Source organism: Bidens hawaiensis, unplaced genomic scaffold, assembly GCF_021521415.1.
Source record: "Bidens hawaiensis isolate Kalapana, Puna unplaced genomic scaffold, B.hawaiensis_p1.1 tig00013678_1, whole genome shotgun sequence".
Lineage (NCBI taxonomy): Eukaryota > Viridiplantae > Streptophyta > Magnoliopsida > Asterales > Asteraceae > Bidens > Bidens hawaiensis.
Genome location: NW_027492162.1, coordinates 124,002 through 140,319, shown reverse-complemented (window position 1 = coordinate 140,319; position 16,318 = coordinate 124,002). Strand labels below are relative to the sequence as shown.

The window sequence follows — 16,318 nt, the reverse complement described above, 5'->3', positions numbered from 1 at the left end:
ACTACCCCATGTACTTTGGGCCTTTCGCACCCAAAAGAATTCTAGTAATTCTGAAATGCCATTCAGTTTAACCTATGGCACTGAGGCCATGATCCCAGCTGAGATTGGGATTCCATCCGCACGAATTTTGATGATCAATGATAATGATAAAGAATTGCGGATGAATCTAGACCTCCTTGAAGAAAGGAGAGAGTTGGCATCGATCCGCGAGCATAACTATAAACGCCAGCTGCAGAAATATTATGACTCGCGGGTCCGAAAGTGCACATTTGATGCGGAAGACTTTGTCATCCGAAGTAACGAGGATTCCGGGCAGGAACCTCCGGGAAAGTTAGCTCCAACTTGGGAATGACCTTACAAGATAAAAGCAGTATTGTCTAAAGGTGCTTACAAGTTAGAAAAATTAGACGGGACTGAGATTGCCAGAACATGGAATGTGGCATAGTTGAAGAAGTGTTATATCTAGCAAAAATTATGTTCACTTTTTATTTTGTCCTGCGCGCCTAATAGATTAGTAAAGAGACATTTAATGTCATTTGTTTGTAATTGCGTATGGCTTACGCATTTTTATGAAAAATCTTATTACTTCTACATTCTAGTTTCATGTAATATGTGTTTTCACTAGTATGTAATCCTTTATTGACAACAAAGAAGATGCTACAAACACTTATATTATGAAAAATAAGACAAATGTACCGGATAAGACAAACTTCTTATTAATTATCAAATGGGATTACAAAAGATTTTACACTATGATTACAAGAAAGATGGACCTATGCATATACAATTAGGAAGCTACATCTTCATCTTCCGCATTGTCATCCTCCGGGCCTTCGCCTTCTGCATCTTCTTGATTTCCTACATCAACTGCAAGAAGGACTTTTAACTGCTCGATCCGATCTTCTTTGTCCGCGAGCTCTGATATTTGATCCTCAATAGAGAATTTTAAATTATCAAAAGTCTTCGTTTTATCAGCAAGAGCTTTGGCGGTATCTTGGCCGTGCAAGACGAATTCCTCAGGAAGTTTACCTTCTTTAGCAAATTTAAAACCCTCCCGGAAACTTATCTGACAGCAAGCTTGAGAAGATGCGATCAATAGCGCGGCAAGGCAATTCCCAAGTTCATCGTCTTCTCAGATGTGGGGAATAACCTGTTAAAACAATCAGATGTGAACAATTGTTTCGGATATGACTATTTGCCTAAACAAAGAAGTAACATTTACCTGGGGAACTCCTTCCGCTAGCAACCATTTTTTGTCCGCCTTGGCTCGGACAAGATCCATCTTGTGCCCTGCGCACTCTAAGGCTTGCTCCTTGTTTTTGGCAGCAAGAGTAGCAAGGCGTTCATCCTTAGCGGATGATTCATATATTAAAGCCTCCATAGAGGCTTTATACTCTTCCAATTGCTGCTGAAGAGCAACGGTAGCATCCTCAACAACTGAGTGACGGGCCTTCTCTGCCTCTAATGCCAATTTGGCATCCGCTAATTGTCGCTCAGCAGTATCAGTAGCCAGGCGGTTGTCCTTGGCTTCTTTCATACCCTCAGCGGCTTCTTTTTCCACTGGGCTGCTTTCTCTTCCAAATCATCCCACGCATCGTTCATGCCTAGCCAGTCTCGGGATATTTCTTGACTGGTGGAGACAGCGTTAGCCAGGCAGTAGGAATAATAGTTCAATAACTCTTGACGGATGCGCCCACGTTGGCGTTCCCTCTCCGCGGGAGGAAGGTTCTCTTGCGGGTATTCTAGACACACGTCCGCGTCATTAAATTTCGAATCCCGGCGTACGGACCAATGCGGACGATGCACCGTAGGGTCCTCCTCACGGCGGAACGTGGACGCCTGCGGCCCACCCGCAAAATCACTAGACCCTCCCTGATCTTTAAAACGACAGAGTGTGTAGAGAGGCGTAGAACTGTCAGGGTCGTCAGAGTTACCGTCTTTCTTCCAGTTGAAAGGAGAAGTTTTCGCAATAATCATTGGATCTGGAACAGTCTTCGGCGGAGACGGTGGCGGAGTTGATCCCCTCTGACCAGAAGGGTCCTTAGAAGACTTCTCCAGAATCTCTGCAAAACAATACTTTTTCACCACAAACGTGCCTTACATGATTAACAACAATTAAAAAGTAATGAAATTACCTGAAGAAACTTCTTTGGGTGCAAGCTGTTGAAGATGAGCTCCCAACGTCGCCCCTTTTTGTCTCTTGGACGGGGCGGCTTTGGTTGATTGCAACTTGCGTTTTCCGGCCACTTTAGAAACACCCACGTCAACAGCTTGATGCTCACCTTCGATGACGACATCATTAGTGGCTTGATGTTTACCTTCGATGGTGAGATCAGCACCTTCACCACCCACCACCTTGTTGGTAGTTGGCTTATGATTCTGCTTGCGGGTCAGACCTACAGTTGAATGTAGGGTATGCAAAGTGTCAATAGCATCAACTGCTAATCTTTCTACACAGGGTGACGACTCTTCACTAGAACAAAGGAGTACTATCACCCCGCTAGAAGTGGCAACAGTAATTAGTCGGGGTTTCAGAATTCCCTCACCTTTTTCAACAAATTCCTCACCTTTCGCATACATCTCCTCGGAAACCACATGTTCCAGGCGGAGTGTGGTGGGAAACAAAAATTAAGGCGGGTACGTTCAAGGATAGGTGCGTCCTTGGGATCAATAGGACGACGCACCATAAGACCCTCTTCTTTGTCAAGAAGCGAGCTGAGGATAGACCCTTCACCTGCATAAACGTAATCGTTAGAACTTGAGCCGGAATCTTGGAAAACAAGGATAAACTTACTCTTATTAGGTTTTTCATAAAACGGTTCCAGAGTAGGATACGGCCACAAGCGGCTCATTTTCGCACCTACTAATGCTCCCTCATGTATCGGCCGCATCGGAGTAGGTGCACCAGTCAGGGTCCTGAACTATGGAAGATCCACCTGTGTGGTGGCAGGAACCGTCGGCAGTTTCTCATCCGACTTGCGATAGGTCATCGCAAAGGGGATGACATCTCCTCGGATCCAGAAAAACTTGGGCTTCCATTCATGAAGATTTCTATACCATTCGGTACCGATAACACCCTTCCCGGTAGTGGCCTAGCCATACCGCCCATCACGACTCGTCATTTTGTAAAGAAACGGCGAACCGACTAACTGTAGGCTCTATCTCGCGGGCTTGACAACAAAACTCGAAATGATGGATTCGTAACATCCCAAAAGGATGGACCTGTGATAAGTGAACGCCATACGCCATCAATATGGCCTTAACAAACTTTGTCACGGGTAACCGGAGGTTTCCCGTGGTAAAGTGATCGGCATATACGGCTATTTTGTTGGTCGGAGGGTTAGTAGCAATGGAACCGTCCGCCGGACGTTCAGGCTCCCACTCTGGAGCCAAGTATAAACGTTTACAATATCTTTGAAATCCTTCTCCTTGAGGTTAACAACGACCTCATGGATACAAGGGGCATTCTTCTTGTCTCCTGCCATCAGGAATAAAGACAAACTGGGCAGAAGTTATAGAAAAGTTTGAAGGTTGGGGATTAGCCTTAGCAATTTTAGATCTCAGGATTAGAGAGAAAAAGAAGAAGAATTGGAAGGAGATAAAAATGAATAGAAGTGGGATCTGGTCTATTTATACACATCGCAATTAATGCGACTGATTGGATGCCAACTGAGAGAGAAGAAGTGGCCCAATTGGGGGTTGACACGTCAGTCGGGAAGGCGAAAAAGCAAAATTAGACTGCCAAAAGACGTCATGCACGTCCTATCAGTTGTTTTGCGAGATTTCTCTTCCCGCCACGTCATTGCTCTCGTACTACTTGCAAATATTCAAAAATGGATAATGCAAAAAATATCCCACAAGATAATATCTCAAATGCGAAACCATACAAGATTCAAAAGAAGACAAAAAGATTTCTGTTCATTCATGATTAACAAATAATTACAAAACATCAAAGAAATTACAAGTCTTAAACTATCCTAAGGGTCTTGTACGGAAGCTTCTTCCAGAGGAGTGGACGGAGTGCCTTCCGGAGGTGTAGGCGGAGTGTCTTCCGATTCTCCCTCCAAGTACTCCTTCAATTGATCCACCCCATCACTTGCCGCAGCAAACTCCGGAAGCATGTATTGCAAAGGAAATGATAAATTATCATATTCGCTTGATACACATATCATATTCCTGAGCAACGTCAAGCCCATGAAGCGAATGTTCTTCAAAAGGACGGCTGGTTTGGGCATACATCATCCCTTCATTAAAACCGGTTACGAGGCCGGATTGAGAAGATGCTTTAAGTAAGAAGGCAAGACTATCAGACAGTTCATGCCCCTCCTTGATATGTTTAATAACCTATCAAAGAATGAGAATTCTATTAGGGGGTGTTTGGTACAGAGAATGGAATTGTAGAGAAATGGAATAGAGAAATGGAATTGCAGAGAAAGGGAATTGGTCTGGAGAATGAGAATTGACTGTTCTGTTTGGTAGTACAGAGATTTCAGTAGAGAAATATAGCTGAGAATCATTTCTCTTGTTTGGTACATAGGAAATAAACAGAGAATTATATCAACTTTATCATTAGCACAAGTATTTTTTTCATAACAAATATTTATTAAAAAATAAAAAACATATAAAAAGATGCATAAATTCCAACCACAATATGCATTGATCAAACCAATTCACATACAAAACATAGTTTTTAAGCAAAAAACATCAACCATAGTTAAAACCAATTCACATACAAAACATACTTCAACCATACACAACTATCCCATTGAACCATTGGTATACAACTCGACTATCTCAATTTTCTCTTCTATTGTCAACGCAAGAAAAGAACGTCCTAGATCCACATCTTTACCAATCAAATGAGCTGCTTTGAACCGTTTTTTCGTAGTGATACCTGGTAAAGCTTTCAACTCATCACTAACCTTTTCATAGATTTCACGAGCCTCCATACATTCTTTGCTAAGTTGTTCACCCACCATCTCCCCAAATCGAAGCAAAACTTCCTTGATATCTTTGCAAGACTCTCGATATATCTCATCTGCATCCGTGCTTCTACCTCTTTTGCGCTTGCTTGTTACACTTCCTGTTTGTCCTTCAGATCTATCAACATTTGGAACGGCTTCATCAACAAAATCAAAGTTTTCAATATCAACAGGTGAGCTTTTTTGCGTCTCTTGAACAACATCTTCTTCTCCAAGGTCAACTGCTTTACTACCAGTAGCTCTATCCTTACCGAATATGGTACACAATTTGTCATAGAAAGGAAATGACTTGTCACGAAAATTCACAGCATCTTTGTGAGACTACAAGACAATTACAAATAAATTAGACTAAAATTTTAAAATCTAAAAAATATATTTTTTAGAATATACCTTCACGTATTCATTCCAAACACTATCATCGGCAATAATACAACATTTTTGTTCATCCCAACCAAACCCACTTGTATGCACCATATCATATACAATGCTAAAGTGTGTCTTCCATGTCTTCATCCTAGACTTTATATGTGGTTCTGCTTTGAGGCCAGAGTTAGGAAGACTTACATCTAGCAATTGTTGAACACCATTTAAATAACCTGGTTTGAATCCATTGTCAGCACCAGCATACTTTCAAGATGCATGTATCTCCATTAATGCATCAATTAGCTTTGCATCTTCATCATTTGCCCAGGTATGCTTGCTCCGAGTAACTCCTCTCACTATATTTGAATCTGCCATGTCTACGTACAAATGCATAATTATACAATTAAAAATCATAATTCATGTAACTACAAATACAAATATAACAAGAAACATTAATAAGAAACAAATAAAGTGCATAAATAAACATTAATAAGAAACATCCTTGGTTCTACAAATAAAAAATACATAATTGTCAAACATAATTAAGAAACATTGTTGGCACGCTGCGCACGCATCGCAGTCCAACTATTAAACATTTCATTAGCAAGAAGGTCTCTACGATAGGTCCATTCTTGTGAGGGCTCGATCATAGAAATAACATTGTCATGGTCATTTGCAAGTTGTGTGTGATTTACTGGGATTTCGTTATCAAGAGGGTCTTCACTCATTGTTGTTCGTATGAAATTGTGCAATAAACAACAAGCAATGATGATACGTGGCATGGACTCTATGGGATGATATGAGTTATCACGCAAAATAGCCCATCTATCTTTAATCATTCCGAAACATCTTTCTATAACATTCCTGGCCGATGAATGTCTCATATTAAAGAACTCCTTAGCATTCGTAGGAGGACAAGACGAATCGTTAAGATGATAACGTTGACCTCGATATGGAGTTAAAAATCCTTCACCATTTGTATAACCGGCATCACAAAGGTAGTATGTTCCTACAATTAACCATAAACTCTATGTTAATTATCATACTTATATCTATGTATATTCTTTGAAAATTGTCTATCACATACCCGGAGTTATTTTAAGACCATTGGGTCTACTGATTGCATCACGCAAAACTCTACTATCAGCTGCAAAACCCTCCCATCCCGCTAAGACATACGTAAATAAAAGGTCTCTCGTACATACTCCGAGTACGTTAGTACAAATCTGCCCTTTTCTTGTCCTATAAGGTTTTCTATCAATAGCAGGGACTTTAACTTTAATGTATGTTCCATCTAATGCTCCTAAGCAACCCTGAGTTAAAAGAAAACATTACTTACTAATTTATGTTAGCAAAAAATATCTTTAATAAAAAATGTGTTTGACTAACCTTAAACCATTTCCATCTTTCATCAGTTTCATTATCTGGCACTGGCACGGGTGACTTGTAGAGTTCTTTGTGTAATCGACATATAGCATTTTAGACTAACTTGAAATACCGACTTACAGTTTCCCCGGACCGATGAAATCTGTTGACTAGTATCATATTCTTTGCATTATGAGCAAGGGTATGTAAATACATAGCAACTTGCTCATCGACTATCATGTTTTTACTATTCTTTAGTCCCCCTCTAGTTTCTAGCATATCACAAAGTGTTGTAAATGCATGTATATTCATTCTTATGTTAACAACACTCGTAACATCACTTTCATAAACCATCCTCACCATGTTTTCACGCCTATTATGGTAACTCATTAAATATTTTGTACGTAAAGTCATTGACTCAATCGACCGACGCAAATGATAAGTACACAACATCCACCAACGAATCGTAACATAAATGACATAAAATGCACCTATGGCAACTATTCTTTGTCTGGAAGGTGATCTTGCCATCTACACATGAAAATATAAGAAAAATCAAGAAAAGCAAATAACTCCAAAATATAATCCAAATATTAGCAACAAAGTGATCATGAAAGCAAGAAAAATGATTACAGGCTACTTTATTCACTGACTTGCTGAATGTTGTTTAATTGCCAATGTTTACATCAATATATATGTTATTTTGGATGAAATTGAACATCCAAGTTTCCATGTGAGTTACAAGTCAATGTTATACAAGATCCCTAAGGTTTCCATGTGAGTTACAAGTCAATTTCTAGATAAAAATGGTGTAAAAAGTGATGATTTGTTGATATGTAGAAATCTGAGTTTTTTGGTCAGATTTGAGTTTGTAAATATAGATTTATTTATCAACAAAACAATTGAAATAAATTATGAAAATATTTTCACAGAAACTTCAACATCTCTAGGTGTTTATATATTTTTCTCAAAATTTTAAAGTACGCATAAGGTTTTCAACTAAAATGCTAATTATCAAAGGTATCTAAAACTTACTGTTCAGAGTTTGTAAATGTCAAAATTTCTCAAAAATTGACTACTCAGGATTTGCATACAAGGCCAATTGAGAAGTATTCTAGACACTTAAAATGTTCATTAGAAAGAGGAATGAAGTCTAAAACTTCAAAAACAAGAGAGTTATGCTCTTTAGAAGTGGACCTAAAATCTGTCAGTCAAAAACAGATTTGACCTTCGGTTTTATTTTTCACGTTTGGGTAATCAAAACTTCTCTAAAAATTACGAAACCAGTGGGGTTTGAAACTAGACTCTTTGAACTTAATGTTAGACTCAAGAAACGATCAATTTGCATCTGTTATGATCAAAATATTGTTTGAACAAAACAGCATTACAGATTTCATCAGCAACAACATTCAAGCAACTCATGTAAACATTCAATTTATCGGTTCCAACATTCAACCTAGCATCTAAATATCATTCTAACATAAAATTCATGATTGAAACTCATCAATTTCATACCATATAATGTTCAATTCCCAACCTAGACATCAAAGATTTCATCAAGAGTCGAATTAAATATAAACCATTGAAATCTAACATATCTAAATCGATTACCAACAACATACAAACATCCCACGATAACAATCGACATCAGCAGCTGAGTTTGGATCGAGGTTTAGGTCTGGTCGAGCATAAGAAAGTCGAAAAAATGAAAGTTTCATACCTAGGATCGTTGGAATCGAAGCAAGGATCGCGAATACGAACTCGGTTGTTGGATTGGAGATGATTTGTGGGTGATTAGAGGCTGCAAGTGGATCGAACAGCAGGGAGAGGCGTGAGAGAGTGAGGCTGAGAAATGAAACCCTAGAAATCCAATTCTCCGCTTTTTTTAGAGAAACAAAATCAGAGAAATGGAAATGGTTTATTTCCATTTCTCACCTCTTTCTTTCATAAACAAACAAGAGAATTCTTTCCAATTCCATTTCTCACCCCTCAATTCCCTCTACCAAACACCCCTTTAAATAGTTGGCAGAGAAAAAAATATAACAAGTGGAAGACTGGGATAATGTACCGCGTTAAGACCCTGGCCCAACAGCCACTGTTGCTCCCTCTCTGCCCGCTCCGCACGCTCTTGAAATTCACAGATTCTGTCGACAATTTTTTCCTTGTCATTTAGGTATTCAGCTGCACAGGCTTTCGCTTTATTACACACCTGCAGAAGCGAGTCATACACGACTTGCATATCATCATCCCTTTTATCTTAAGTTCAGCCTGCTTCTTCTGCAGCTTCAATTCCGCTTCAAGATCTTGAATTTTGGCACCTTGGCGGGTCACTTCGGTTTCTAAGGCTGAATTGGCCTCAAGTGCCTTAGACAGGTCCTCCTTTTTTCTATGGGCTTCATCCCGGGCAGCTTGAAGAACAGAGTTCTGTCTCTTACAAGCTTCCTCCCATTAACGTGTAGCAGCCGTGTGCCTATCTTTCTCGTTTCTGAGAGCAATCTCAGCATCAGATAGTTTCCATTTGGTTGTATTGGTTGCCGCACGGTGTTCGTCGGCTTATTTCCTAGCCTCCTCGGCGGATCAGGTCACTTCTCCCAACCTCTCACCCATCGTCCGCCATTCGCGCAGAATTTCCTGTCCAACAGCCATAGTGATGCAGCGGTATAAACAAGAATGAAGATCGAATCACGTTGATTCGGAGAATACCCGTGATGAACTTCGAAACTCCCAAATCTCACCCAAAGGTTTAGGGAAAATAAAGAGAAAATTGATAACTATTAAAATTCAAGTCTGTCTCTTTAGATTACATAACCAACATATAAATAAAGAATCTAATACGAAATGGGCCTAAAATAGGCCATGGGCCGAACACAAACCCAAAAACAAAAACATAAAAAGTGCTGAAAAAACATAAAAATGCCCAAAAAGTTATTTAGGAGGCTTTTTTTTTTGCTTCGGACAGGGGCCAAACCCTCGTGAGCGTTTGCTACAATGTGGTCCTCGTCTTAAGCTTCGATTTGACTGGTAATAGGCTTGAAACAGAGCTTCGTGGGACAAGTTATGCCCGTTTTAGTGGGCCACCTTTTATAGCGCGATCTTGGGCCTCCAAATACATAATAGCCCGGTCTTCAATACTTGGGCCCACATCATTCCCCCTTGGATAAAAAAAATTTGACCTTGAATCCGTAACATCTTCATTATCAGAAGTGTCCCCGTAATAAGGTAGTAAATGCTTCACATTAAACACATCTTAACAATGAACGTGACTCGGCAGCTTTAGACGATAAGCATTTGAGTTTATCTTCTCCACAATTTCCACGGGTCCAACCTTCTTAGCTGATAATTTGTTATATTCCCCAACAGAAAAACGATCTTTTGTCAAAACAGCCCAGGCAAAATCACCTTCTTCAAATTCAACATGTCTTCGCTTTTGATCCGTAACCTGCTTATACTTTGAATTGGCTCGAACCAGGTTGTCATGCACATCTTTATGAATTTCACGTAGCCCTTCAACAAAATCTTTCACCTTATTGGGTACAGAACCAGGAACAGGAAGTGACATCAGATCAAGAGGTCCCCGTGGCTGAGCAGAATAAACCACTTGAAAAGAACTAAACCCGGTACTTCGATTGACAGCATGATTATGAGCAAAGTCAGCTTGACATAGCTTTTGATCCCAAGACTTCACATGATCACCCACAAGATATCGTAAAAGATTACCAAGGGACCGATTAACAACCTCCGTTTGCCCATCCGTTTGAGGGTGGTAGGCACTACTGAAGTTAAGCTGAGTGTTCACCATCTTCCACAGGCTGCGCCAAAAATGACTCAAGAAACGAGTGTCCCGATCAAAAACAATAGAAGATGGTAAACCATGCAAACGATAGACATCCCGAAAGAATAACTGAGCCACATTAACTGCATCTGTCGTCTTCTTGCAAGGAATAAAGTGCATCATTTTAGAAAACCGATCAACCACAACAAAGATCGAATCATTTCCCCTCTGATTCCGTGGCAACCCCAACACAAAATCCATACTAATATCATTCCAAGGCTGTGAGGGGACCGGCAAAGGCATATAAAGACCCGCATTAGTAGCCGTGCCCTTTGAGACTTGGCAAATTCGACACCTTTTAACATAATGATCTACCTCTTTCCTCATAGTAGGCCAGAAGTAGGAAGACTGCACCAAATGTAAAGTACGGTCACGACCAACGTAACTCCTGAATAATTTTCAACCGAAGACTGGAGTCAGGAATTCATAGCTGATTCCCTTTGAACAAAAACCCGTCATGCAAAAGAAAGTCTGACTTCTGACCCGCTTGCACATCCTGCAACACAACTGAAAAATACGGGTCAGTGGTTAACTGCTCACGAATAACATCCAACCCCAGCACATTGATTCTCACAGAAACAAGCAGATTTCCCCTCCTACTCAAGGCATCAGCAACACGGTTTCAAACACTAGTTTTGTGTTTGACCACAAAAGTAAACTTTTCAAGAAAAGCTAACCAACGCCAGTGCTTATGAGATATCTTATCTTGCGTGCGAATATGACTTAGAGAATCATGATCAGTGAATAAACAAACTCTTTATGAAAAAAATAGTGACGCCAATGTTTTACAGCTTGGACCACTTTATAAAACTCCAGGTCATAAGTACTATATCTCAACTTTGCCCCTGTTAACTTCTCACTAAAATAAGCAATTGGTCGACCCCTTTTACTTAGAACCCCGCCAATCCCAACCTTCGAGGCATCAGTATGAAGTTCAAAAACTTGTGAAAAGTTAGGCAATACCAGAATTGGTGTGGTAGTGAGCTTATCCTTGATAACCTGAAAAGCTAACTCTGCTCCCTCTGTCCATACAAACGTCTTTCCCTTCATGCAATCTGTCATAGGGGCCATAATGGAACTGAAGTGTGGAATGAACCGCCTATAAAAAGAAGCAAGCCCATGAAAACTGCGGACTTTTGTAATGGTGGTAGGAGTTGGCCAGTTTTGAACAGCTGCAACTTTAGATTCATCCACCTGTATCCCATCACCTGAAATAACATACCCTAAGAACAAAACTTTAGGGGTCATGAACACAAATTTCTTTGTATCTGTATAGAAACTGTCTCTGTGAAGTAAGGCCAAAACCTTCTTGACATGCACGGCATGCTCACTGAAAGAAGCACTATAAATAAGAATATCATCAAAATATACCACCACAAACTTCCTGATAAAAGGCCTGAGCAACTGATTCATCACACGCATAAAAGTACTAGGCGCGTTTGATAAACCAAAAAGCATCACGAACCACTTATACAACCCTTCATGAGTCTTGAAGGCTGTTTTCCACTCATCCCCAGGTCTAAGACGAATCTGGTAATAACCAATCTTCAAATCCAACTTTGTGAAAATAGTGGCACCACTAATTTGGTCAAGCAAATCATCAAGTCGAGGAATAGGAAACATGTACCTCACAGTAATCTTGTTGATGGCTCAAATATCGACACACATCCGCCAGGTACCATCCTTCTTTGGAGTTAACAAAGCAGGAACAACACAAGGGTTCATACTTTCACGAACATGACCCTTAGAAATCAACTCCTCAACCTGTCTACGCAACTCTTCATGCTCTCTCGGGCTCATCCTGTAATGTGGCCTATTGGGCAATTGTGAACAAGGCTCCAAATCAATATGATGTTGGATGTCACGCAAAGGTGGCAGCCCATCCGGCAAGTCATCAGGGAAAACATCAGAAAATTCCTCAAGTAAAGGAATCATAGCTTCAGTAATCTCAACTTCCTCGGGCACCGGTTTCCCTATCAAAACAAACACATTGTCTGCCCCCACCAACTCATCTTCAAACTGACTAATTGTCAACAGGTTACCCGACTGCTTTGTGGCTAGCTGCTTGGGCTTGCTAGGAACAAGCATTATCTTTACCCCACCAAACATGAAGCTATAAGAATTTGACCATCCGTCATGTTCTATATTTCGATCATACTGCCAAGGTCTACCAAACAACAAGTGACACACATCCATAGGAACCACATCACACACAACATCATCTTTATATGTGGTCCCGATTGAAAAAGAAACAAGGGCTTTTTTTGAGACTGTTACCTCCCCCCCCCCCCCCCCCCCGTTTTAAGCCATTGAAGCTTATAAGGCTTGTGGTGACTCTCCGTCTTCAAGGCCAACGTTTGGATTGCCTCAGATTGTCACAACTTCCAGAATCGATAAAAAACGTGCAAACCTTCCCCAGAATGGTACATGTGGAGTGGAAGATGTTATGCTTAAGCCATCCGTCTTCATCAGCCTTTGGTGTATAGCAAGAACGCCTAACCACCAAGTTCACCCCCACATCACCGGTCACAAACTCCTCATACTCGGGTTCTTCATCATACTCTGAGGACTTTTCATATTCTTCATATTGTTCATCATCAGATTCAACAAACAAATGCCTCTTACCCGCCTGTTTATAGTCAACTTGTCGATGACCTGTCTCACCACATTTAAAACACTTCACCCCGCTACTACTAGCCCCTTTAGAAGTCGACCTAGTGTTGTTGGCCCATAACCTCTGCTGACTTGGCACGACACGAGGTCCTCCACTACTGACCCCGAATTTCCTCCAGTAGGGACTGGTGAATACGAACCGCCCACCCGACGGTTGGGTTTTTCAAAAGCCAACCCCCGTTGGTGCGCCTCAACGACTGTTAAAGGATTAAAAAGATTTACAAAGTCCATGATCCGAACCCTTAAACCCCCAATATACCGATCAACGAGTTGTTCATCGGTTTCTTGAATATCATTACGAGCAACCAAATGATAAAACTCGGTCGTATAGTCATCAACCGATCAGGATCCTTGCTTCAGATTCTGCAAACGTTGATACATCAACCGTTGAAATTTGTGAGGTAAAAAGGTATCCTGCAAACACTTTCTCATCTTGGCCCATGTCACGATCTGTGACTTTTCGAGTCTATTTCGTGTCATCATCAATTGTTTCCACCATGCCGATGCCATCCCACGTAGCCTGGCAGCGATCAAAGATACCCGCTTATTTTCCGGGACCTCTCGGAACTCAAACACCTCTTTTACAATAACCAACCAATCGATGAACCCTTCCGATCCAAACTAGTCCCATCAAATTCTGGGATATCAGTACGGATCCCAGCATCCCAACGTCGGTTTCCATCTCCACGTTCTTGTCTTGGTCCCCTCTCGTAACCTTCTTCGGAAGACGAACCATAATTACCAAAAAATGGATTATCAAACTTCATGTTTTATGGGGCCGGCCTTCTACGATTCATCAAGTCAACCATTCAATCAGTGAGTTGATCGACCACTTGATCCAATCGTTGCTCCACCCGATCCATAAATCTTGGTCCAACTCTCGTTCGTAAACCTCATCGAGCGGTCTCTGTTGTCTTCTTGGAGGCATTTTTGAGCCAGGAATTCGGCTTTGATACCAACTGATGCAGTAGTATAAAAAATAAAGAAGATCGAATCAAGTTGATTCGGAGAATACCTGTGATGAACTTCGAAACTCCCAAATCCCACCTAAAGGTTTAGGGAAAATGAAGAGAAAATTGATAATTATTAAAATTCAAGTCTGTCTCTTTGGATTACATAACCAGCATATAAATAAAGAGTCTAATACGAAATGGGCCTAAAATGGGCCATGGGCCAAACACAAACCTAAAAACAAAAACATAAAAAGTGCTGAAAAACATAAAAAGGCCCAAAACTTTATTTAAGAGGCGTTTTTGGGCTTTGGACAGGGGCCAAAGCGCCTTGGGAAGTTTGCCAAAATGTGCTCCTCGTCTCAAGCTTCGATTTGACTGGTAATAGGCCTGAAACGGAGCTTCGTGGGCCAACTTATGCCCGTTTTCATGGGCCACCTTTTATAGCGCGATCTTGGGCCTCCAAATACATAATAGCCGGTCTTCAATACCTGGGCCCACATCATATAGTGTTGGCTAAGGACGAGGAATAGTCAATATGAAGGTCATGAAGAGAGCGTCCACGCTGGTGGATCCGCTCCGCATGAGGCACACACTGATCGACGAATGCCGCACAAATGTCCGGATTAGTGAAACAGAACCCATTCACAATATCCCAGTGAGGGATAAACATGTGATAGCCCTCCCCTGGATTTGGCTCCCCGTAATAATCTGAACTTGTTGCTTGGGGACGCACAAGGATAGAGGAAGTTTGATGGGGGCATCACGTGTCACCACCCCTTAGACGTTCTGTAAAGGACGTCGGGAATGAGACCCTTCTCCTTCACCCATGGAGAATGGTGAAGATGAGAAGGAAAAATGTGGAGGAGACCGAGGAGTTTCCTGTGTTTTGGGTGCTTCCTCATCCGCACCCAGGTCCCTTCCTTTGAAGCTAGAAGCATCCTCGGTCCTAAACAGATAGTCTAGGGGATCTTCAGTTTCCGGCGGAGGAAGTGGGTCCTCTTGATTCTCCTCAAATGGAGGAGTTGGCGGCTTGCCTTCCTTCTCAGGAGTTGGGGACGGTAATTTGTCTAATACAGTGATTCCTCCAACAACTACAGACGAATCTACACAATAAGATCACACATGAATATCAATTAAAGCATTAATGTTTAAAGAAAAGACGTCATTTTGACCTACCAACCATTCCTTCCATGAGTTTCGCAAGGCTGATTTTCTGTTTCTTCGGACATTGTGTCTGACGCTTCTTCCTCACTGGACCTCCTTCGGCATTCGCGTGACTCACGCCCGCGCCACTTGCCTGAGAAGCCTGAAGATCCCTCTTCCGCTCCAGTTCTGCCAGCAGGTGTGAGACAGATGAAATTTCAGAAGCATCATCAGAATCTTCTTCTTCTTGGGATAATGACCCGTCACTCGAAGAAAGAATGACGATTACCCTATCAGAAGTAAGTGCGTTGAGCGGATGAGGGTTAAAGATATACGCACCTGTCTGAAAAATGCCTCTGACGCCACTGGCTCAGCACATACTCTAGTAGGGAAGAGAAACTGATTCCAGGTCCTTTCCAAGACAGGGATCTCTTTAACGTCACGGATACGCTTTTCGTGCAACCTCTACTTTCAAAGAGGGCATTCATCATAAGCCCTTCAGCTAAAAAACGCACAAGAAGTCGGTCGAAAAGCCTTATACGAAACAAAAAGGAGAACAAAAGAATAAAACTTACGTTCATTCACTCCCATAAAGACGGGATCCAAATCTGGATATGGCCACAAGCGGCTCATATCCGCCCATACTAGGGCTTCCTCCGGCAGCGCCCGCATTGGAGATGGTTCCGAAACCAAGACGCGGAACCATTCCTGTTTTTCGTGAGGAACAGTAACGACCTTCGGAAGCGCCTCAGTGGCCGGACAATGGACCATAGCATTTGGAACGACGTCCTCCAAAATCCAAAAAATTTGCTGCGCCAATCCTTAGAGCCTCCTTTGGAGACAAGGCCGATAATCCTTTCAGCGATTGGGTAGCACTTAAACCACCCTCCACGGTTGGTTATCTGATAGAACACCGGGAATCGGTCGATTCGAGGCAGCATTCCTCTGGCCGTACACAGAAATTCGAAGTGTTGAATTTGCATAATGGTGAGAGGATGTAACTGGGA

The 16,318-nt window shown here is 41.5% G+C and overlaps 1 protein-coding gene across 1 annotated transcript; it reads right to left on the bottom strand.

Moving 5' to 3' along the window:
• Positions 1–12,192: 12,192 nt before the first annotated feature.
• Positions 12,193–12,738, bottom strand: LOC143544674 (uncharacterized). The gene has a single exon (XM_077036723.1). The coding sequence runs from the start codon at positions 12,736–12,738 to the stop codon at positions 12,193–12,195; it is 546 nt and encodes a 181-aa protein (XP_076892838.1).
• Between the last annotated feature and the right edge of the window lie 3,580 nt (positions 12,739–16,318).

Excerpts from the sequence above, each read along its gene's own strand:
- LOC143544674 (XM_077036723.1), bottom strand. The coding sequence starts at position 12,738 with ATGGATGTGTGTCACTTGTTGTTTGGTAGACCTTGGCAGTATGATCGA.